Source organism: Anarhichas minor, unplaced genomic scaffold (genome assembly GCF_050575085.1).
Source record: "Anarhichas minor isolate MPS153535 unplaced genomic scaffold, ASM5057508v1 ptg000090l, whole genome shotgun sequence".
Classification (NCBI taxonomy): domain Eukaryota; kingdom Metazoa; phylum Chordata; class Actinopteri; order Perciformes; family Anarhichadidae; genus Anarhichas; species Anarhichas minor.
This window is the reverse complement of record NW_027466536.1, coordinates 1,246,228-1,269,134: the sequence shown is the minus strand read 5'-3', so window position 1 is coordinate 1,269,134 and position 22,907 is coordinate 1,246,228. Positions and strand designations below refer to the sequence as shown.

Here is a 22,907-nt window from a genome sequence, read left to right as displayed (position 1 = left end):
GACAAAATATTGTTATTATCCTATGATTATTTATATTTAAAAAACAGCATTTAATGCTTCTTAAAAGAGTTCATTCAAAATAATTAAAAATTAAAAAAAAGAAACATTTGTTTTTAGAATGAACCAACTCTTTAGGGATGTCATATGTACCAAAATATGGAACCTAAGACGATTTAATACAAAAGCACTTGTTTAAGAGTGGTGTAGTCTAAGGGTTTAATGCTAAAAATTCATAGGGAGACAAAAAAAACTGTTCTTCTCTTTCTGTAATCCTGAGTCAAACAGTGTTACTGTCAAAGTTGTGCAGGTATACACTGCATGCAAAGGCCTCTTACAAGAAGTACCCCCAATCTGTCCCAAATTACAATACCTGGCCTCCAGGGGATTCCCCCAGGGCAGATTTTTAGCATTTGTATTTTTATTTGTATTATTCTGAAAACACAAGCCACCTGCATTTGTATTTGCCTTTGCAAGAGGCATATGTTGCTTCTGTAATACTGCTCCTGGTCTGCGTTATGTGAGTTTCTTTTGTCTCTGAGGGATAATGAATTAACCAATAAAATAAGCAATAGTATGAAAGTAAAGAAAAACAGACGCACAATAATTTAACCTCAATGCGTGTTTAAAAGTGTTTTAACAATTACTAGAAAAGGTTAAAAAACAAAATAAAACCAGTCTAGTAAAAATACTACTATAATTTGACCATACCAGCTAAATATTTCAGATTAAAGCAAAGTGTTTTTGCAATGTGGGTGTTGGATAAGAGGTGGAATGAAGGGGGATGCTAGTTGGTCAAAGGCCTTTCACAACCAAACAGATGTTTTCTGTTATTCAGGCTCATTAGACCGCTGCTCAGGTTCAAGTTGGGTGGAGCTGAGCGTTTCCTGATCAACTCAATGCGAAGTTTTGTCCTGCCTCTAACAAACCCAACAGGAGAGTCAGGGAAGGCCCAGTTTGTCTAATAACAGAAATGCAAATGTAAATCTTTGGGGTTTGTGGGGTTTGGTGGTGCAACAAGTACTGTCACCACGAATCTAGAGAGCATATTAGCATCCTTTGTATTTAATGTTTCACAGCTTGGGTCTCATCTCCTGCAGATGACTTTTGTACCATATCATCAGCTCAATATCAGGTTTATAAGCGAGTCATGAAGTAACAAGGTGGTAAAATAATATTCATTGTGTTTTTTTTAACAGGTGATGTGAGCCCTAATCAGGACATTTGTTCGGGCTTGGGACAAAGATTAAAGACAAAAATGGTTTTAAAGGCCGTGTTTAAAATGATAAAAAACCAGACTAAAGGGATTATCCCGATTCCCTACAAAAACATAACCCTCATTAAAACAAACCACACAAGAGAACGCAACACTTTAAAACCAGTTATTCAGGGTGCTTTGGCATTTTAATGAAAAGTCATCCTCTATTCGTAGCCCCCCACAACTGAAACAGTTATTGCAAACAGTTTGTTTCAATAGAATTTCACACTATAAACATTGCTCACAAAGATGTGCCATGTCGTAAATCTAATTGAAAAACAACGCTTGTAAAAGAGCTCAAAAAGATGGCAGCCTGTAGATTTGGAGATGAAATTAAAGCCACAGTCCTCATAATTACTAACATCTGGCCTTCCTTACAATAAACCAAGCCATAGATTTAACTGTACTGTCAGCCAGCATCTGTCCAGTCAAAAACACAACTGAATACTTCAATAGATATAAAGAAATACTACAAATTTAATTAAATCAATAATTTATATGGAGTGTAAACAGCAATATGAAATGTTTTTGCTTAAGCCAACTTCGAGTGCACGTCTGCTGTCTTCATCAATCACGCCTGTTGACAATCATCATCATAAGAACTAGGAAAATAGGGAAAAAAAACAACTACAATACCACCTGGCGGTAGTATGTCCTTCACCAACATTGCAGTTTACATGCATGTCCGTCCAACACGTCGTTACCTCATCATGTCGTTTGTGTGAAATTGTCATAATAAGCGTATGAATTCTTGAGTTATGGTGTTGGTTTTTTGTTTTTTTTACTTCACAGTGACCTTTGATGACCAAAATCAAATCAGTTAATTCACGAGTCCAGATGGACTTTCGGGCCAAAGTTTTCCAGGTTTTCCTGTTCATGAGAATGGACCTGGACGGACAGACAACCCAAAAACACAATGCCTCTGGCCACGGCTATTGCTGGTGAGGAGGCATAATACATTTTAATTCATTCACAACTGAAATAAAAGTTTTTTTTTTATCTGATCTGAAGTTTAAGGCTTTTTTAAACACTCTGTTTTAATCATTTGCATTTTATAGAAGAAAATAAAGGTATTAATAGTTGTATTGAGACACAGGGGCTTCATAAAGAGGCCACAACAGTCAGTGTGGGTCGTACCGCTGTGTGTGGAAGCCAACCACCTGCTGCAGCACCGAGTACTCTACCTGCGAAGAAGATAATGTGAACCACATTTCAAATAAAAACACCACACTACTAAAATGTGCCACCACAAACCATATCACCATCAAACGTGAGTGAGAATTAAAACCCTACTCGATCTAAGATCAACTCTTTAGTGGCAGACCCACAGCAGGATGTTTGTGCCCCTTTACCATCCAAACAATAACATGCTGTTGTATGTTACATACTCTCAAATGAAATACATTTTGAGTTAGAGTTTGAAAATATCCGTCCATGCGTTTATTTCTTCTTTTGCAGTGGAGAACATGTCTCTGCTGGGATGCGATGGCATGCTGATCCGTTTCCTCCGCGGAGGCTCTGCAGTCTGTCCACTTTCATCATGCACTACTCTGCACGTGAGCTGAGAGAAAACGCATCTGCGGAGGCCATATCTCAGTGCACACTGCCCCCTAGTGAACAATCTGCAGAAGTGACTCCGACCTGTTGTGCTGTCGGAAGCACATGACCACAGCTCGACAGCAGGATTGCCATCTGAATGCTGAAGCAGCTGTGTGAGGAGGTGAGAGAGAAAGTCAAATGCAGAGTTAACCAATGTCAAATACTGTTAATTATTTTGTATTCATACTCTGGCAACACTATGCCATTAACATGAGTGTGTTTTCAAACCTTTTGTAATAGCAATAAAGCGAGAAAGTCTGTATCTTTAGTGCACTGTGGCAAAGCATTTTTGTCAAAGTGCATCAGAATGCCTTTTTCCCCAGAAGCTGCAGTATTTGTAGTATTGCTATAGGCCTATGTACTTGTATTGTTCTTTTGTATGTCATTTCATTATATTTGTCTTATCTGGAACCTGAGTCTGAAATAAAATTGAATTGATTGATTGCAAGAGTTACTGGAGAGAAGCATGTGGAAGTGTTCTTCTAGTTCTCTATGACATCTGCCATGTTCTTGCTTTTTGAACACTGACAGACAGAAACTAAAGCGATCCAAAGTTCACACCCTGAACTTGAAACACATTCCAGGAAACCATGAAAACTAAAGGCACACAGGCCTTCCCACTGCACAAAGACATGCAAAGAAGATGACGGCAAAGTGAGCACCTTTAAAACATTATAAAGCCAGAATCTGATTAAAGCAGGGCGGAGAACTTCTGCTTCTTATTTCTTTTTTTTTCCATTTTTCCAAAAGAAAAAAAAGGTGTTCAACATGTGTATCGTCTCACATACACACAACTGCCCAATGACGACGGGGTGCTGTCTTGTTGAAAATAGAGCTCTCCATCTCGGGACAGTGAAACCAATGTTCATGGCGGTTCTTTTGGATAGTTATTCGTTTTGATTGAGACGACCCTAAATGTGGACAGTTTTTGGATGTCTCAATGAAGACATGACATGTTTTAACAGCATGTGGCCTCTTCTCATTCCTTCCCTCAGGAAAATGCCCGAAAGAGTTTCTTATTTATTACATGTGGTTTTTAAGGGCTGAGAGAGCCAGGGCAGATGCATTTCATCGCATTTGAATTGTACTTTTTAATGGCAAAAAAAAAACTTGAACTTGTAGTGCTCACTGTGGGCCAGCCTGACCTGGCAACTGCTTGCAAGGATCAAGGATTTTGAAGTTTCCATAAAAATCTGCCAGCTGCACTATGTTTTTTTTTAGCGACTTGGCTCTCGGGATGGCCACGTCTGTCGATCACGCAGCTGGTCCACCACTGTGGTCCAGACTGACATATCTCAATAACTATTGTCATGGATTGTAAATAACTGTTGTACAGACTATGAATCCCAACTAGGCAACTACTAAAAAAGATTTAGAAAAAAATCTCGACAGGAAAATAGATCAGAGTTCAGGAAACAACTCAAAACTGCCAATTTGTACAAAAATAATGTTGCTCAATGTATTTTAATAATATTTACATAATGTAATTAACTTGTAACTACAATTTAAAAATATAAAGCAACAGTTTACCACCTATATTCACTTTCTTGCTACATGGGAAGATCAATACCACTCATGTCCGTACGATGAATATGGAGCTACCACTAAGCAGCCAGTTAGCATAGCTTAGCATAAAGACTAGGAGCGGGGAAACTGCCTGACTCTGGTCACAGGTATTAAAATCATAATGCCAGCACCTCTAAAGGGTTATTGTATGAACACCTTCACTGGTGGTTATAGACCATTTCTTGTCCAGAAGAGTGATATCAGTCTTTTAATAAAATTCTTTTAAAGAAAGCACGGGCGCCTTACCCAAAACGTCGCAAACTTTCTTTTGAATGTGTGATTCTTAACCTTTTGTCATCACAGTTTTGTTGCCTCTGAAAAATGAATTGAAGGAACAACAATTTGAAACATGGTAGATGAGTGAACATGTGAACAAACACAAAACTACACTCCCAAAAAAAGGTTTATGGGGACTACCGTATTTATTTCCTTTTTTCCACATACATAAAACCAGATGTGCACCGTAGCCAAAAATGCTTCTATTTACAAAAAAGAAAAATCGATATACACAAAAGAATTATGATACAACAAAAACAGAAAATCCTTCAGTAATCCGTACAACAACATAGCAAGTACAAACAAAACTTACTTTTAGACACCTTGTAAAATTGTTGTGCAGAGATTCTTTTTCTCTTACAAGGAGATAAAATGTGTGTATATTACAAAACTCAGATGCACATCAAATATGCAAGCTGCGGCCCATGTTAAAAAAAACACCACAAGACCTCCGACGATTCATCGATGGAACCTTGCTTTAGTCACTACACCATTACTTACCTTCAGTGCATTCAATTCAGCTATTAAACACTAATTACAAATGTAACATGAAAATATGTCTTTGCAAGATTTTTCTTCTGCCGAGCAAACGTATGGTGTGTGATTTCAAATTAAAGTGGATTCTTTAACTCAATCAATTAAATGATAAATCCAAACTCCTGTAGTGTGGTGGACTTACAAACGGAGAACGCTAATGTAGAACTAGTGACCACATCCTCCTGAAAAACAACTGATTCTGGGGACACATTCAACCACATCTCTAACCAGAGCAGCAAATTCAGTTTCAGCACCCGAGTTCTTCCGCAGCTTTTCAGAGATCATTTAGAACACGTCTCCGGTGATGGAGGACGTGGGGATGGGGGGATGGGGGGGGGGGGGGGGTTATGTCATAGTGATGCCACTCAAACACGTCTGATTATTGAGCCACATTTCTGCCAAACAATGAAATTCTACGGTAAAGCATCCTCAATGATATTAAATCATCAAACACAAGATGTATGACTAAAGAAGAATTATGCTTTTTTTTTTTAACAAGTTAGTTGTCATTGTTTTGACATTTGGTAAAGAATTGGTGATGTCGGATTCAGTCAGGAAATCATTTGAGGAGCGAAGGCCAGGATGTTTCAAAGGGATAGAGACGGGCAGTTCTGCTTTAATATGAGAAATGGATTGCTAAGTGAGAATAATTCAGCCTGTAAAATACATATAGTGAACTAAATCAGAAATAATGAGAGGACTACACACGGTCATAACTGCCCATCTATATAGCTTAAAAATACTGGCCGTACACATGCCTAATGTGGTTAGTTGTGTCTAATATCCAAACATGACTTTTGGGGATTTCTGTCCTACATCAACTGTCACTGATAGTGATTTTATGATGCTAAAGCTAGTGATCTCATCTTGCTTCCTAGAAGTACACTGCCCAAAAAAAGTAGTACTGTCGATGATCGAATGCTGAAACTGCTCACTGACATCGAGTTAAACTTTGTACTGTTACAGAACATAACATAACAAGTGTAGAACTAATATGTTGAAAACGTAAGAATATGCAAAACCTGTCTATGTCCCAATTTGTATCCATAAAAAGCTCATCGATTGTGTATTCAGAGACGCGTTAGAGTCTGATGGTAAACAAGGAGAGGAAACCCGTCAAGCACTGAGCTCGAGCCACCGGCACCAGTGTGACCAGTTCACCGCTGTTGGTCCAAAACGTTTTCTCCCAGCGATGGTCCCACATTCAAGGAACCCCCGGACTGTTTGTCAAGGATCTGCAATGATTTATGACCATCGGAACCAAAAAGACTTAAATGGCGATGTGTTAACATTTTGGCTCTGTAGACACCAGCGTTGTTCACTGTAATCGATTTGAGAGCAAAGAGCAGAGCGAGAAAAATATCAGTCGGAAAAAGACTTTTTGCCAATCGGTCATTGTGGAAAATAATATTAAAATCAAAAACTTCACATGACCTCCAGGCTAGAAGAAATGGTGAAATAAATTATTTTTATGCCGACACGTGCATATTCTTGCATGTGTTCATATGTACTGCGCGTGTCTGCTGATTGTCCGTGAGCCAGATATTTATCCCAGCAGCAGCCCAGACAGGGCGTTCAGGTCTCTCATGTACGGGTTGTCGCTGAGGATGCGGTCGATCCGCTGCTTCTGGTCGGGGAAGATGTCGTACAGCTTCCTCTTCAGCTCCGACGTATCCCCCGGCGACCGCTGGGGAGGGGGTGAGGGCGAGAGGGAATGGGAGTGGCGGGGTGGGTGCCATTCGGGGGGACCGGAGTGGGGCCAGTGCACAGTGGGGGGATGGGGCGTCAGGGAGGCAGGGGGCCGAGGTGTGGAGGTGGGGGGCCGAGGAGCGGAGTGGAGGGCCTGGACGTAAAGCGGCTGCTGCTGCTGGGAGGCCGGCCGGAAGTCCGGGGGTCTCAGAGGGGGAGGGGTGACTGGAGCCCTCCTGACAGGGAGGAATAGAGAGAGCGGTGAGAAAACACTGCCACAACAATAATTCAACATTCATTAGCTCATCGTATCACGAGTGAAAGTATTTACATGACGTAACAATCATAAAAAGGATCGATGTCACAGGTTCCCTCTCGGCTCTAACCGTACAAACATGTGCAGCTGAAACACACCTGTTGTCTCTACGCAGGAAGATGTTGAGATGAGGTCCGTTTTTCCCCAGAGGGTCATCAGGGATCATGAAGTGGTCCTCCACAAAAGTAAACTGAAGCAACCTATCAGTGAAAAGGAAAGAAATATGACCGTTACACAAATGTGATTCTATTGTCGACCAATGTCTAAACTAATACAAATGTTGGCCTTAGAGGGTAAGGGCACAGAAGGAAAGCCTTTGCTTCATCTTCATCCTTAGTGCAAACTCGGAGCTGTTTTTAATGTGGACGTTTACAAGAAATAACACAAACTGCTTGCAAGTTTTCTGATAGTCAAAAATTTATCGAAACAGAAGAATAATTCCAAGTCTATTGGACATATTTCACATTATCCAACCTGGCTTCACAAACACAGGTCTAACTAATCCGCCTGAGCTGGTCAGACTAGTCTGACCAGGAATTAACCTGTGACAGCACCATTGCGTAGAATGGGGGACACAGGTTAAACCTGTAGAGCGTGTTAGACCAGTTGTCCTAATAATATCCATTTCTCATGTTTTTTAAAATGTTAAATCAAAATGAAACCTCAAAAAATTATAGTTAATTAAATGTTTTGTATTTCATATGCACTGAAACAAAAACCTATCTACGCATTAGGTTTACATATCAGTCCAACAACACTTCTAAGTCTTGTTCCCCACGTCAATTTGCTATTTGGGTTCTGTTTGTTCTTCCTTTAAGAGCAACAAGAATGGTAGTAAATGTAAATAAACTGGCAGTAAATAGTAACCTACGCCCTTAACATTTGTAAGCCAGCTGGCGGTCTGCCTCGCTGGACTTTCCAGTATCCTGTAGAGGCGAATGACTGACGGAGCTGCTGTGTATACGTAGCATACAATCACCTCTCTTGAATGATCTTGCGCCAGGTGTCCGAGGTGTCGACAAAGTCCCTCAGGTTGTCATTGGTTACGATGATCCCGTCTGTTTTTTCTGCGAGGTGGAGCAGGAACCTAACACAGAGAGTGAGTGTGTGTGTGTGAGTGTGTGTGAGTGATTAGACACACTGGATTTTCCCTTCGCTCAAAGGTCAGACGCTCGTTCGCGGCTCACACAAGAGGTGAATCCACCGGTAGAGGATTGCTGAGTCAGGATGACTTTTACGTTAATCTTTACAAACCCTGAACACAAATGACCTATTATATCTGGGAGAACATATATATATTTGCTGATCAATTTTAAGGTCCTGAGAGATCTGGCTTTCAAAACTCACAATCAGGGTTCAATTACAGAGCAGTTATTGCACAATTGTGAATCATATTACACCACTTTTGGACTGTTGAATCTGTCCTCTAGCTAATAAGCTTACTCATCTCTATCATGCAAATACAGTGTGACTGTAGTTGGTGATGGGTGGGGTGAGAGTAAGGGACACGGTGTTAAGATACCTGCTTAGGAAGAGATACGTTCATAACGGAACAGAAAGATAACCGAGCGGTTCAATCCCAGAGTCTCCTGTGTCTACATGTCGCTGTCTGGATGTAAAGAACTCAAGATTGGTGGACTCTCTCCTCTAAGAAGTCAGATTTAATCAAAGGTTTAAGAAAAGTGTGTGTGTGTGTGTGTGTGTGTGTGTGTGTGTGTGTGTACCTGTCGTCATGTGAGCATATCCTCTGGCCACACACCTCTCTGGAGGGAGTGAAGGAGAGCAGTCGCAGGTCTTCTAGCTGGTTTAGAAAATGCTGCTCTGTAATAAGATAACAATAATTCTATTAATATTACATGATAATAAAAATGGGAAAGGAAGAAAACGCACAGACAATTTGTTTAGAAGGGTTTAACCCCACAGCAAATGGGACCTTAATTAAACCTGCTAATCACTGTTTCATTAGAGCCCCAAACAATGAGAAGCACATCACTCTTCTACTTCTTCAGGACAGCGCTGTATGAACATGTGTACCTGTTGTGAATCGGTCTCTTTTCTGACGCCACTGGGGGACGAAGACGGTGATCTCCCGGTGACCCAGCCTCCAGAAGGTCTCCACAGCCAGCGCTATTCCTCGACAGGAGAAGAAGCGGTGAAGGCCGTGCCTGGAGAGGTGCCGAGGAAGAGGAGAGGGACACGGTGAGATGGAGGAACATGTGGATGCCGTGAGCCACCACCTCAGTTTGTGGTGCCACAAACATCTCTAGCCTTATATCACTATAAAAATAACTAATGAATTAAAATGAAATGCGGGTGAAAGGGAGCACTGGTATCGCATTGGCAGATAGTACGAGTTGAGGTGTCAGAATTGTAAGTGTCCATCTCTACATACTACATCCTCACAAGTCAATGATGTTCTAATGATGCGTTCACACTACGAGCGACAAAGCTACAAAAAAGGCCAAGCTTGGCTCAGCCGAGTCACCGCTGAAGTATTGTTCAAGCGCCTGCAGTTATGTGTAAAACCTACGGCCATCGTTGAATCAGAATAAAAGAAGAAAAACATGAAGAAAGTAAGGAAGTGCTGCAAATGCTGAATTCAAACTAGGTCTTATTGATGCAACCAAGTAAAAGAAATTAAGAATATAACATATTAGCAGGTCAGCACTGACTGTCAAACTGGTTTTCAATAGTCTCCCCTGCAAACAGAAATAATGGAAGTTGTTTTAGTTGTACTCAATGCAAATAAGCAGCCACACACACACACGCACACTGCACGTCAACGCCAACAATCTGGTTCAGCTGATGGTGTGAGATGCAGTGGGTGTGTGTTTGGGTCTGTACGCTCACGTCAGACAGTTGTAATACAACAAATGGGTCGCTTGGACAGAAAACCGCAAAACATCACAACCAACAAACACCAACAGCGATAAGAAACTCCCTGAGAGCAGGAAGCTGGCTGCGGCTGCTGCAAGCCACAGGTTCAAAACATTAGTGACGTCCTCTGCAAAGATGTTTTTAAAGAGATATATATATATATATACACATATATACACATACATACACACACGTTATTCTTTATCTGATGGTCTCAGGTTTGTGTGTTAAAGGACAGACTGCCTCATTACGACGCCTCAAAACCCTTCCATCTTTCTGACAGTGATAATCATTCAACCTATTGGGGAAATCTACATGTCAACAGAATTCTTTTTGACCGTGCATTAAATCTGACTCAAGACTGAATGGCCAGCTAGATGTAAGAAGTCCCGAGTCCAAAAAGCCAAACTAGTGCTGGAGGAGCATTTGGCAAACTGACGTTCTGAGAGAAATGATTACAAAACTGTTCCGATTGGTTAAACTGAGCCTTATGAATGGAGCTTCTGTTCACCCTGTTTTTCCTTGTCATGTGCATTTCTGTCACTACTGGTAACTTCCCTTTGCTCTGGGTTACTAACTTGATCATCAATCTGGCCTCACGTGAGCTGTGGTGAAGCAGAGACGCACAGCAAACGGTCTGTGTGGCTGCTTGTGACACACAACATATTTAGCAGGTCTCCAGCAAAGTGACGTCGGTCCGACACCCGTCGCACAAACAGTGAGGCAAACAAAAACAAACAAAACACTGATGTACTTTCCACTCACTGTCGCAGTGCACGGAACTGATTACAAACGTATTTTGTGTGACATCGCATTACAAGCACAGACGTACAAACACAAGGTAGGGGACACACACACACACACACACACACACACACACACACACACACACACACACACACACACACACACACACACACACACACACACACACACACACACACACACACACACACACACACACACACACACACACACACACACACACACACACACACACACACACACACACACACACACACACACACAAGGGAAGTTCCATCCACTGTTGAAAAAGAAAGTGATGAAGGACACCAGAGCAGGAAGAGAGAATGCAAACAGTAAAATCACGGTGGAAGCCGGGACATCATTTTGAAGCAGTTGTGGCCTTTTGCTTCCAATAAAAAATAAACAAACGAGAAGAAAACAGAACACGACAAATAACTGGATTCATGTGATCCGTGAAAACATTTCCAATATTTTCTTGTCTTGGGTGCTGCGGTTTAACAGGCTACCAGACGTATAACCGTGTCTCCGTCTTCACATGACCTCATAAAAACATGATAGCATCTCATCCCTTATGACAGATGTGAAGTCAAAGGTTTCTGTTCAGGCTATGTTCAGTCTTCTGGAGAGGAGGCAGGGAGGACTACAGGGAGGAGGGAGGGAGAGTGGGAGTGACACAGAACTGAGCCCAAAAAGAAGCGGTTGCAAAACAGAGAAGTCAAGACGAAGTCACCCGGCGTTAACGGACTGTGATGACACATCAGCAGAGAGTGATACAAACAATCCTTCCTTTGTTGCATAATTTCTGGATAATACAAACAGATTTTTACTAGAAAAGGCCTTTCTTCCCAAAAACACCCCGTAGTACTCCCCCCCACCACACACACACACACTTATCAAATCATATTGATACTGCTTTCGCTTTCGCTCTGCCGGGCTCACACACACAAAGGTGATGAGTAACAACATTGTGTGAATCCGTGGGCTAAGTTTTGCTGCACCCACACAATAAGGGTTGTAGCTGCAGCCTACGCACCCTAACAGGTGGCTCATTTAGATTGAGAGTGTGACTGAGAGCGTGTGTGTGTAACCTTAACTGATGACGATGCCGATGTTGATGGGAAGGGTGACGGCTTCATGTGTAAAAGGAAAAAACGTGGTGCACATACTACAGGTGTGGCATTACAACTGTCATCTAAGTTGTTAAGTATGCTGGTTCTGATGCTGCTTTTTGAACAGCTGGCCTAACATTTTTTAACTATTTCATATCCACGTCACACAGTAACGAAGTGCAAATATATACGAGAACATCATAAACAAATACAACTAGAAATGTGCACTCAGTAGAGTGAGGATCTCCGCCAGGTGTGTCTGCAACGACCACTGCTGTATTTTGTGACTGAATGAACACGGCCCACAATTGGCTAACCTCCCGCCTCGACACAAAAGGCCTCTCGTGCATCGTGAAACACACAAAGTCAAACAACGAAAACAAGCAATCGCCTCAAAGTCAAACTCAAGACTCATCATACAATGTGTGTATACTGGTAGGTCCGATATAGCCGTTAGCGGTTAGCCGAACACACCGGCTAAAACAGTCAAAGTGAGCCGACGGAGATAATAGTATCATAAATAAAAATAAACATCATGAAATTAATATTTTTTTCTCATGTCAACATTCTACTTCAGATCTGGTCCTAAATGTTCTTGTATTTTTGACTTTACTTTAAGAATGTAGGGCTTCAAGACAGAAAAGTCTTAACGTACCAGAAGTGACACCAATATGCTGTGAGCTGGACTAATATTATGTGCACTGCACACACACACACACCGACACTTCAACAAAAACCCCCCGACCAAATGCCACAAGGCTGTCAGAATGACACTAGTGTCACCACAAGAGTGAAAGGAGCCCGAGCACAGCAGCGAGAGAGATTTAAACAGATCGGACTCCAGGATGACAGAGCTCTTTGCTCCCTCTGAGAAGTGCCGAGTCTGTCAACAGAAACGTCATCTGCATGTTTGCTTGGAAATAAAAACTGGATGCTTTGTTTGTTAGTTGCTGAATGTGTATCTGAAGGATTTCTTTGGTTGAACCCTTATTTCTGCATATTAGAATCCACAGTGAAGATGGTTCTGATTTTTTTTTCTGCCACACGAAGGTTTCTAATCGGTATGCAGCTTCCACGACACACTGCTATTAAATACATCCCTTTAAAATGTACTTCTCATGTATCAATGTAAGGGCAGAGCCTGCTTTATGCCAGAGCAGTGTGTTTCTGGCTTCATATTTGCTTGTGTGTGGTGCAGACTCACGCCATAGCCACGTTGCTGCCGTCTATGATGATGTGCCTGAGCTCCGGACGTCCCGGCTCATTCGGCAACTTCAGAGCGTAGGGAGTCCGCAGCGACTGATTGAAACGAGCGAATCCGGTCACCGGGGGCGCGGGGGGGTCGTTCGCAGGAGGGGTCCTTGTTCCGACCCCGTGGAACCCCATGTGGCCGATGGTCTGATAGGGAGAGGCCGAGGGCCGGGGGATGGGCTGAGCCGACTGAGCAGGAAAACAGAAGAAATGACTTGTAAAATAACAGAAAGACAAGGAGGCATCAAGGTTGGTCCAACACATTTCAATGAAATAAAAATCTGTATTCAGAAAGGTGAGACAAAATACATTGTTTCATACTCTTTCTGGTATTTTTGTCCCTCTTTGTATAAGACAATTACATATTATTGTCTTATTTTGTTTCATGGTTTATCAGTTTCATCCAGAAGTAAAACTGGTTCTTTAAACATCTAGTCTATAACCAGAAATGATTCATCAGTAGGAATGTAAGCTGACTAACGGGAAGTTGTCTGACGACTGTTTCGTCAACTTCCCCGACTTTCCCAGCCAATATATTGTGGATCCCCTTTAGACACTCTAAAGACATATACAAATACTGATACTAGAATTGTGCGGTTAATGTTAAGTGAGTTTGCTTTCTAACTTTTCACATCACACTCAATTTAAATTAAACTAAATTATTGGATCGTGATTGGCTTCTAAACAAGTTCTTATTGTAGAACTCATCTTGATCTCAAATAGACATTTGAAGGAGAGAAACTCTGCACATACATCATTCTGCACCGTGACGGTCAAACAGCCAAGAGAAGTAACGAAAAAGCCAAACGCATTCATGAGTGGACTTGAGGGTAATACCTACACTGGGGGTCGGTGTTAAGGAGGTGGTGGTGGCCGTGAACCACTGAGGCGTGCTGCGCAGCGCCGTCACAGTCTCAACTTTCACTGCTCCCCCCAACGTCTGAGTCCCGCCCCTCGACAGGTAGTCCTTGTGCGAGGCGCTGCCCCCTCCCCGCGCTAAGTAGTCTGTTCTGGATCCGGACTGGGTGTCCAGGTGTGGTACTGTCATCATCCGGGACGTCCGACTATCCGCTGTTCTGCTGTGCATGAGGACGTCGTCGTCGTCGTCGATGGTAATAACCTCGTAGTTTCCTGCGCCTCCTTGAGCACTAGAGCTCCTCTTGATGGTGATGGCCTGAAATGAGATTGGATAGAGTTTGTTTTTTGTTCATTTGGGAGCGAAACACAGTGCATTATATTAGAGTTCCTAGAGCTTGCATGCAAAGCATCCTGGGACATGTAGGCAGGTACAGCGGGTGTAATCAGCTTTCAGCACAGGAGAGAAGATACAATGATGACAAGGCGGCTTTGAAGAAAACAGAATACGTCTGTGGGAGTTTAGATACGAGAGCTGGAAATGTGATGTGGGCTGGTGAACTGAGAAGCAACAGTCTTTTTTGATTGTTAAAGGGTGTTACCTGCTGAGTGCTGGTCTCACTGCTGCTGCACTGCCTCCGGTGCCCCAGACCGTTGCTTCTGCCTCCGTGCTGGTTGGGCTTAATGTTCTCTTTAGACCGGCCCTGGTCCACCAACGCTCTGCTCAGCTCGCGCTCCTTGTCTCGGAATCGAGAGACCAGAGAGGAGGAGGATGATGAGGAGGATGAGGAGGGAGCGTCTGGAGGGCGCACAGAGTTCAACAGTCTTTCTTTTTCCCCTCCGTTTGACCCCGCTTCACAACGTTTGGTTTCCTCGACGATCTTCTCCAGAACGAGGAAGGTATCTTCCGTCTGTCCCGTCTCCTTGACGATGCGCTCGACCACTTCCTGCTGGTAACCCATGGTTCTGAAGAAAAATAGTTTCAACGTTGTTTTAATTTACAGGAAGAGAGGTGTTGAGAACGGGTTTAATATTTGTAATACTCATACATGCCCATATGCACACTGAATGGTAGCTGTTCTTGTCCATACTGGCTGCCTTCCTAACGCTTCCTAACAGTTCCACAGTAAAGGTCCCGTCCCGTTCTTATTCATATTAGAACTGCATCTTTAGATATAAAAACTGACCAAGTGTAGTTATGATTCAATAGGGAAGTTGACTCCAATCCCGGGTTAATCCCACAGGAAAAAAATCCCTGAAAAAATGTCAGCCTCTGTTCTACAGTCCGTATTTTGTATAAAGTGTGCTCTAAAATTCAACCAATGCTAATATGAAAGAACTTTCCAAAGCTATAGCCGTGTGTTTGTCACTATCCTACCACTGCTGCTCAGCAGGGAAATATAGTTCATTTTCTAACTCAGTCCCCTGAAGCCTCATTTTAGCCTCATCTGAACATTAGAATGCATTTCTGCACAGAAATTGGACTGTGGAGTTTTGAGCCCCACCTCTTATATTGAAATCCCATTACGAAGGTATGTCTTCATGGCCAGTATGTACAGGAGGAACAGCAAAAGTTCAGTCTTTCCATGCACAGATGGGATTATGAGCACGGTTTTAATACAGACTTAAAATATGAAAACCTTTCCTTTAAACACACCGTTATCTAGAACCCCGTATAGACCGACACAAAACCACAAATAAAGAATGTAAATACAAAATCCCCATGTTATACTTGACTACAACTACATATCCGGTTAACAAGGAATTCCCTTAATAGGTTTTGCAAACATCTCAAACTATTACGACCTTTACCTGAAGAAATTGACCAAGCAGCGGAGGTTGGTTTCTGGGCTGACTGCCTCCCCGTCATCTGAGACTCCTTCACTTGAGTCCAACATGAGCGCACCGGCTACTGTGTTTGCTTTTCCTGAGGAGGAGGAGGAGGAGGAGGAGGAGAGGGAGGATGAAGCCGAGGGCGTTTTGGATCTGCTACCGCCCCCCCGGCCCTCCCTGTCTCTCTGTCGCTCCCTCTCTCTCGCCCTCTCCGGCGACTCGTCCCTCCGCTCCAGGGAGTACTGTCTCTTTGTGTCGCGATTCTCGCTCTCAGAGGAGCGCCGCTTGTGCGAGGGCCTCGTGCCGTTGAGCAGGACGGCCTCGGGACCCGAGCCCATCGCTCCTGCTGCTTTACCACCTCCTCCGACAGATGCTGCGCCGCTCCCTTTCTCCTCAAAGCTGGTGCCGAGTATGCGGTTGGAGAGCTCCGTCACGGGGGTGCTACTCTGCGAGCGGTCCTGGTCGACCTCGGCCATGCTGGGATGCAGCGTCTGGTTGAGCTGAATCTGGGAGAGGGAACACAGCATCGCATCACATCACCGTGGTTAAGAAGGACAGAACAAAGTTCCCCTCAAACACTCGCCCATCCTAACCCTAACCCTGACCAGCAGGAATACTCAACGTTCTCATTGGACAAGTGAGATTAGGTTAAAACATGGATAGAACAATGTCAAGCTGTCAAAGAAACACGTCTCAAGCTTTGTTTGGTCTCAGAAATGTTGAGTTTTTGGAGATGCACGTCCTGTAGAACAGGAACAGTAACAACCTGCCTTACTTTGATTAATATAAAAAGGTATCCTGCAGCCAAGGACAAACACTAGAATTACCGCCTCGCCTCCAGTCATGTCTGTCCAAAATGTCTTCACTTCATCATTTTATCCTAGTAGACATTTGTGTGAAATTGACATAATAGAATATCAAGTCTTGAGTTATGGCTAAAGATGCGTTTTGTGACCTTTGACCACCAAATTCGAATCAGTTCAACCTTGAGACCTCGTGAATGTTTTTGCCAAATTTAAAGAAATTCGCTCAAGGTGTTCCTGAGATATCTCGTTCGCAGTAACAGGATGGACGGACGGACGGACGGACGACCCGAAAACATAACTCCTCCGGCCACGGTTGTCGCCAGCGCGGACGCATAAAAACATTTGGGCAGGCCTGTAAAACTGCACGAGATCTTTGTGTTTCACTTTTCCAAATCAACATTTTCCATGATCATCCTGCAATCCCAAATCTACTTAGTTGAAAGCAAATGTAAAGATTTATTTTTTTAAATCACCATTACTACCAGATCATGAACACAGGGTTGACAGAGCAGCCTCCGAAATGCACTGTTCAGAATACTATTCCACATCTGTTGTAAGTCGATGTTGATCTTGATGCCCGAGGACTTTCCTTGTGTTTTTGTCAGTTTCACAGGTCACTTCCGCTGCTGTGAAAAAATATTATTTTGGTTTGAATGTGCCGCAGGAGAGCATCGGTGCGCAAGTTATCCTGACCATTTCATTCGGCGCTTCCAAAATCCAACCAAGCAGCACCAGCTTAAGGTCAGATCCAGATTTTAGTTAACCTAAGACAGTGAGCTACACCAACAAATGCATCCCAACCGACAATGAAGCGTGTCTGTTGCGAGAGTTGCAAATGTCAACTCAGTTGGAGACTCTGGAAAATACCTTCAGGCCTTGCAAAAGATTGCATCTTTTTCCTTACTGTACTTGATCCAGTTGAACTGATCATACCACCGTCTGGAACAGCAACAGGGTTTCCCCCGAGATGTCAGCCCTGCAGACGCTGGAGGAGTAAATAGGTGCTGGAGGTAAAGTCGGGCTTGCGCGAGTTGTTGTGGCCACGGTGGTGGATGTCAAATCGGCAGTTCTAGCTTCTTTTAACTAATCAAATTCTCACTTTTTTTTTCTTTTTTTTTAGCATTTATTGCACATCTAACCAGGAGTTCTTTCAATACCTTGCTATGGATATTTACTTTGACATGTTGATTACCTAACTTAGTGGCGAACGCACATCATTTCATTGCCATATCTGAATATTGCCGAAATTCGACTCCTCGAGGCACTTGACAAACATTTTCACACACAGACGTCAAATGTCAAACTGATGATGCAGACCAGTGTATCGGCAAATAAACTGGTGACCTCTCCCAGCAAGAGCAGGGAGTAAATTCCCTTCAGTCGGGGTGAGATATGCACGTCACTATCGTCTTGATTTGATGTATTTGAGTGAAATGAAACCAACGGAATCCTTGCACCTTAGCTGCAAAGTTACAATTACACTCCAACAACCCACAATTTGTAGATTTTTGACTGAGCTGTGGCAGAACGTCACACAGTGCCCAAGGGTTTAACATTACAGTGCGTTCCAGTACCCACTACCACACTATTAGTTTGTCCCAAAACACAGTATGTCAAATGCCAAAAATACCGGGATATTCTACTACACCATCTTGTAGTATGCAAGCGGATATACGAGCAAAAGCAGCAGTACGTACTTTGTCAAGGCAGCTAAAGTGTGTACTATAAGTTTAAAAAAAAAGTACACAATTTGGAAATCAGCCACTGTTTTCTAAAGTTTCTACAGTTATCCAAAGACACTCTAGTGCATTTCAGCTAGACACAGTGGTTATTGCTGTACTGTAATAAATCCTATTAAAAAAAAAAAAAGGTATACACTAACCAGGGAGGATGTGTTTGTGGTAGTGGGGCTATGAGCCAGTCCCAGTAACTCTTCCTTGAGGGCACTGGGCAGCAGAAGAAGCTCCATAGTGTACTTGTCATCCCTTTCCTCCACAAAGGACTTGAACGCTCGCTTCACTGTGGGCTCTGTGTCACTCGGCAGACTTCGCTTTTCCTGGATACAGCACAAACACAGATTTTCAATGGGACTAGGAAAGTTGCTGTAAAGCCTTCTGCAACTACTAGATTGACGGTACATGAACAGTCCTCTGTACACTTAAAAGAAATGTCCGTCCCACAACTGGACTAAACTACTGTATAGTAAAACCACAGATCATTAGAAACCCCTACCTGGAATAGTGCTACGAATTGCTGAACTCTGCTCTGGGCCATCACTACGGGTTCAGCCCGGCCCAACAACCGCAGGCGGCCCGGCTCAGGCACCACGACTTCAGCACTTGTGTCGCGTATGAGCCTTTCCAGGAAGAGGCCCCGGGCCCCAGCAAAAATACAGTGCATGTCCACCGGGTACCCCTCTTCTTTCTGTAGCTCTGGGTCACAGAGTCCTCGAACATATTCCTGCATGACAAGGAGAGGAAAATGCTGTGATTATATAGGAATGTGTTGTTTTTTGCAACTCCACAAACAAACTCTGAAAAAAAAACACACACACACACACACTCGCTGATAAAAAGAACAAACAGAAGCCAAACAGGGCTCCTACAATACAAGAATTTTAGTGACACATCCTTCGGCAAAATTCGGAATAAAGCACGTTAGGCTAAATGAAATATATACATTTATTTTACAGGATTAGTGCAAAAATTGCTTGTACGTGCTCTCTCTCAGTTCATGAGCACACACAAACGCCCACGCAACTCGCTGTCATTGATTCAGGGAATCTCCTGGGCTGTGGGAAATGTACGGATGAATCAGCCGCAGGTGGGTGCGGTTACTTCCGAACAGATACTGTGTCACATTTCTCTAGCAATAATGTGTAAAATGACTCAACAATGACGCAGAAAGAAAGGACGTCAGACTTGAAAGAGAACCAGCTCACAAATATTTGGGTGTTCCTTTTGAAATCAAACAACCAATGAAATGAGTCTGGATTCTGAGGAGGTGCGGCCCTCGGCAATAACCACCAAATGGGCTGCGATATTGTAGCTGACGTACAACTATTAATAGAAATATGTTTTTTAGTTTAGTTGACATTTTTGGAGGGAAAAGTCAGTGTTAAAGTCAGTGTACTTTTTAAGAGTACTGCAGCATGTATTACTGTATGTATGCCATGCTATTTTGCCTTATGGCTTTCTGTACAACTTTCACCATTTATTATATTAAACAGCAGCACACAGACAGGCGTCTCCGGCCGTTACAAGCAGAGTGCTAAAGGAATGGTAAGAAAAAGGTTGATATTTGTCTATTGACAGTTGGAGAGAGAGTTCTAGTACAACACACCAATGAAACAGGATGAAAGAAGCTCCGGTAATGGGATTCTGTTCGGACATTTTACGGCTATGGAGGGGAAACAGAGTGGCTGCATTTTAGCTGTATTTGGAGATTTGCCTCAAGGAATCAACATTCAAGGAATCAACATTCAAGTTCAAATTCAAACCGTTAAACCAAAGTGACGAATTGTACAGAGACTCTCCCTCTGTTTAGTCGAAGCAACAATAAAAAAACAAACACTATAAAGCAATTCATGACATATTCAAGAATAAAAAGCAAATACTTGGCGGCCAGCCATTGATTAATTTACAATTAAACTGAATACAGCCAGTCACAAACTGTATTGCACCTTCTAAAATTCAAGCAGATAGCTTTTCATCGCCAGTGTGTGTGAGAAGCAGCTTCAAAGTGTGGCAAATTATTAAAAGAGAAAGTAACAAAACGGGACTATTTTTCAATCACGCGCAGGGTCTTTTTCTCACGGTTCAAGTGAGATGCAAACTGGTGAAACTACATTACAAGAAAGGATGTCATGGGAATAATGGCAGTGATTTCCCAACTAGAGGAAGCACCACTTTAGTATGGTTGGGCAGGAAGCCATTTATGACTCCTGTGACATTCTTATCATGACTTGAACAGACTGACAGCAAAGTTACCATTTCCACAGCACATTCTCGGTTGACTGCTCGCTTGGAACAGCTGGTTCTTGGTGGGAGCAACTTGCGCACGAAAAGAGACCCATGACACAAGATGCAGAAGTGTGACAGATGTATGGGAAGTCACTCAGGGGTAAATAAATGCCACAGATGCCGACAGCTGTTTTGCATATGCAAGTGTAGTGTATAATCTCTAAATGCGTTGCAGGCCCAGGTGCCTTTCTAAAATTGACTGTTGTTGTTTAGTTCACCTTTTTGGTGGAAAGTATGCATTTACAAATTAGGATTGTATAACTGATACAAGCACAATACACTGTCCTTGATATCAACATGCTCACAATAAAAGAAATTCCAACTGAGAAAGAAAATCATACAATATGTTGTAATGTCTGTCCACATCTCCACAAAATGGCTAACAAACTGTGCATGTAACAAACGGCAAGAGGTCTTAACGCAAACAACAACAAACAAATGCAACACGTAAACAGAAACATTTTGAAACTGAAATGATGTATTTATGTCCATGGGTGTGACTCATGACATCATTTGGTGGCTTCTTTGTTAACTGATGGCCAGTGACGATACAAAATAAAATGTCATGACATCTTCGACCTGACACCACAATGTCAAAAGTGAGGTTTTATATTGGGAGCGTTATGACTACTGTCGCTGTCAGTGAATATCTGATCTAAACATGGGGTGGTTGATATTATGTCAAGAAAACACCGTTTGTACTGCGGATGTGGTGTCTAAAAAGGTAGAGTCATTGTTTAACTGTATCTCTTAGCTACAACAACAACAACAACAACCTGTATAGACCAGCAAAACCCAAACAAAACAGACGACATCTTCACCATACCTAGTCTGAATACGACATCATCTCCCAGCTCTGGCGTTATAACAGTTAACATTCTGGTGAGATGTGTGACTAAAGAGCCGAGAGGTGCCAATCAAGGAACACTGATACACCTGTTCATGAGCCACAAACAGGCAGACATTGAGCGGTACTGCCAGTGTGGTGGTTATTTGGTCTTATCTTTGGATAAAATACAAACAAACAAACAACAACTCCGTGTCGCAGTGGGCTCTTATCGATCCGTTTAGGAGGACCTCACCTTTGCCTTCGACACGTCGTCTCTGTTCCCTCGGAGCTGCAGCCATATCTGCCGTGATGTTTTGCTGCCGTGCGGCTGTCCCGTGTGGTCCAACAGACCGATAATGGTGAATGTTACTTTAAAAACCTGCTCCACTCGAGGCTTGGCACACTTCAGCTCATCTTCTTTCTCCTCTAGCACCGTAAACTCGTCCACAGTGGGGCCCTCTAGCTGCAGCCTCCCGGCTGACGCAGGGAGCCTGCTGGCCGGCTGCTCGGCGCACGTTAGCTCGGTGACTCGTCTCATTCCGAGTAGAGGCCGCGTTGTTGACATTCCGCCTCTCAGTCTGACCGTTGCTCCCGACAACGACGTCTCAATATTCAAACCTCTCGGCGCTGTTGGGAGCCTTTGGTGTTTTCATGGTATCTTTTGGTGTGTACTCCAGAGCAACGAGGCGACGTTTACAGTGTCTAACGACATGAACACAGAGGTAGAGCTAGCTTAATAAGTCGGAAGCCCCGAATGACGTATCCGGAAAGTCCCAGTGATGGCGTCATCAAAACACGACAGTTGTGCTCCTCGCGGCACGGCTAAGATCCTTATCTGCAGTTGTGAAAGTACTCAGATTTGTTCTGTAATAGTGCAGAGAAGTCATGCATTTTTTTATTTGACGTAAATAAAAGTACACAATAATAGCATCAAATACCAAAAGAGGTACCAAAGTAAAAGTACTAATTTAGCAGAATAGCCCATGTGGAAAGTAACTAAAATGATCAAAATGCAGTTGTGTAAAACGAATATAATATTTTCCTCTAGATTGTAGTTGAGTAAAAGTAGAAAGTAGTAGAAAATGGAGATACTGTAGTCAAGTAGAATACTCAAATAAGTACAGTACTTGAGTAAATGTAGCCTACATAGTTACTTTTCCACCATTGCTTGTGTGTTGATGTGTTGTGAAACGTAAAGTCACATATATTTCTAATTAGATTATTTGCAAATATGCATTACTAAATTAAAATATCAGAAATAGTATGTGCATGCATTAAAAGTTTATTTTGTGGTGTTGATGCTTGTGGAAACACTACGG

At 42.8% G+C, this 22,907-nt stretch overlaps 1 protein-coding gene across 1 annotated transcript; it reads right to left on the bottom strand.

Moving 5' to 3' along the window:
- Positions 1–4,818: 4,818 nt before the first annotated feature.
- Positions 4,819–22,360, bottom strand: n4bp1 (nedd4 binding protein 1). The gene is made up of 12 exons (XM_076082094.1): positions 21,842–22,360; positions 18,970–19,197; positions 18,620–18,793; positions 15,911–16,437; positions 14,701–15,064; positions 14,085–14,417; positions 13,197–13,432; positions 9,273–9,403; positions 8,963–9,059; positions 8,218–8,325; positions 7,337–7,438; positions 4,819–7,158 (listed from the first exon to the last, which is right to left on the bottom strand). Exons 1-12 carry the CDS (start codon positions 22,151–22,153, stop codon positions 6,780–6,782), a joined length of 2,991 nt encoding a protein of 996 aa, XP_075938209.1. The 5' UTR covers positions 22,154–22,360; the 3' UTR covers positions 4,819–6,779.
- Between the last annotated feature and the right edge of the window lie 547 nt (positions 22,361–22,907).

What these genes read in the sequence shown, in the direction of transcription:
- n4bp1 (XM_076082094.1), bottom strand. Translation starts at nt 22,153, where the DNA reads ATGTCAACAACGCGGCCTCTACTCGGAATGAGACGAGTCACCGAGCTA. An exon ending in AAGAGACCGATTCACAACAG is followed by an intron (nt 9,060 to 9,272) that starts GTACACATGTTC and finishes ATCTTATTACAG; the next exon opens with AGCAGCATTTTCTAAACCAG. An exon ending in TTCCTGCGTAGAGACAACAG is followed by an intron (nt 7,159 to 7,336) that starts GTGTGTTTCAGC and finishes CCTCCCTGTCAG; the next exon opens with GAGGGCTCCAGTCACCCCTC.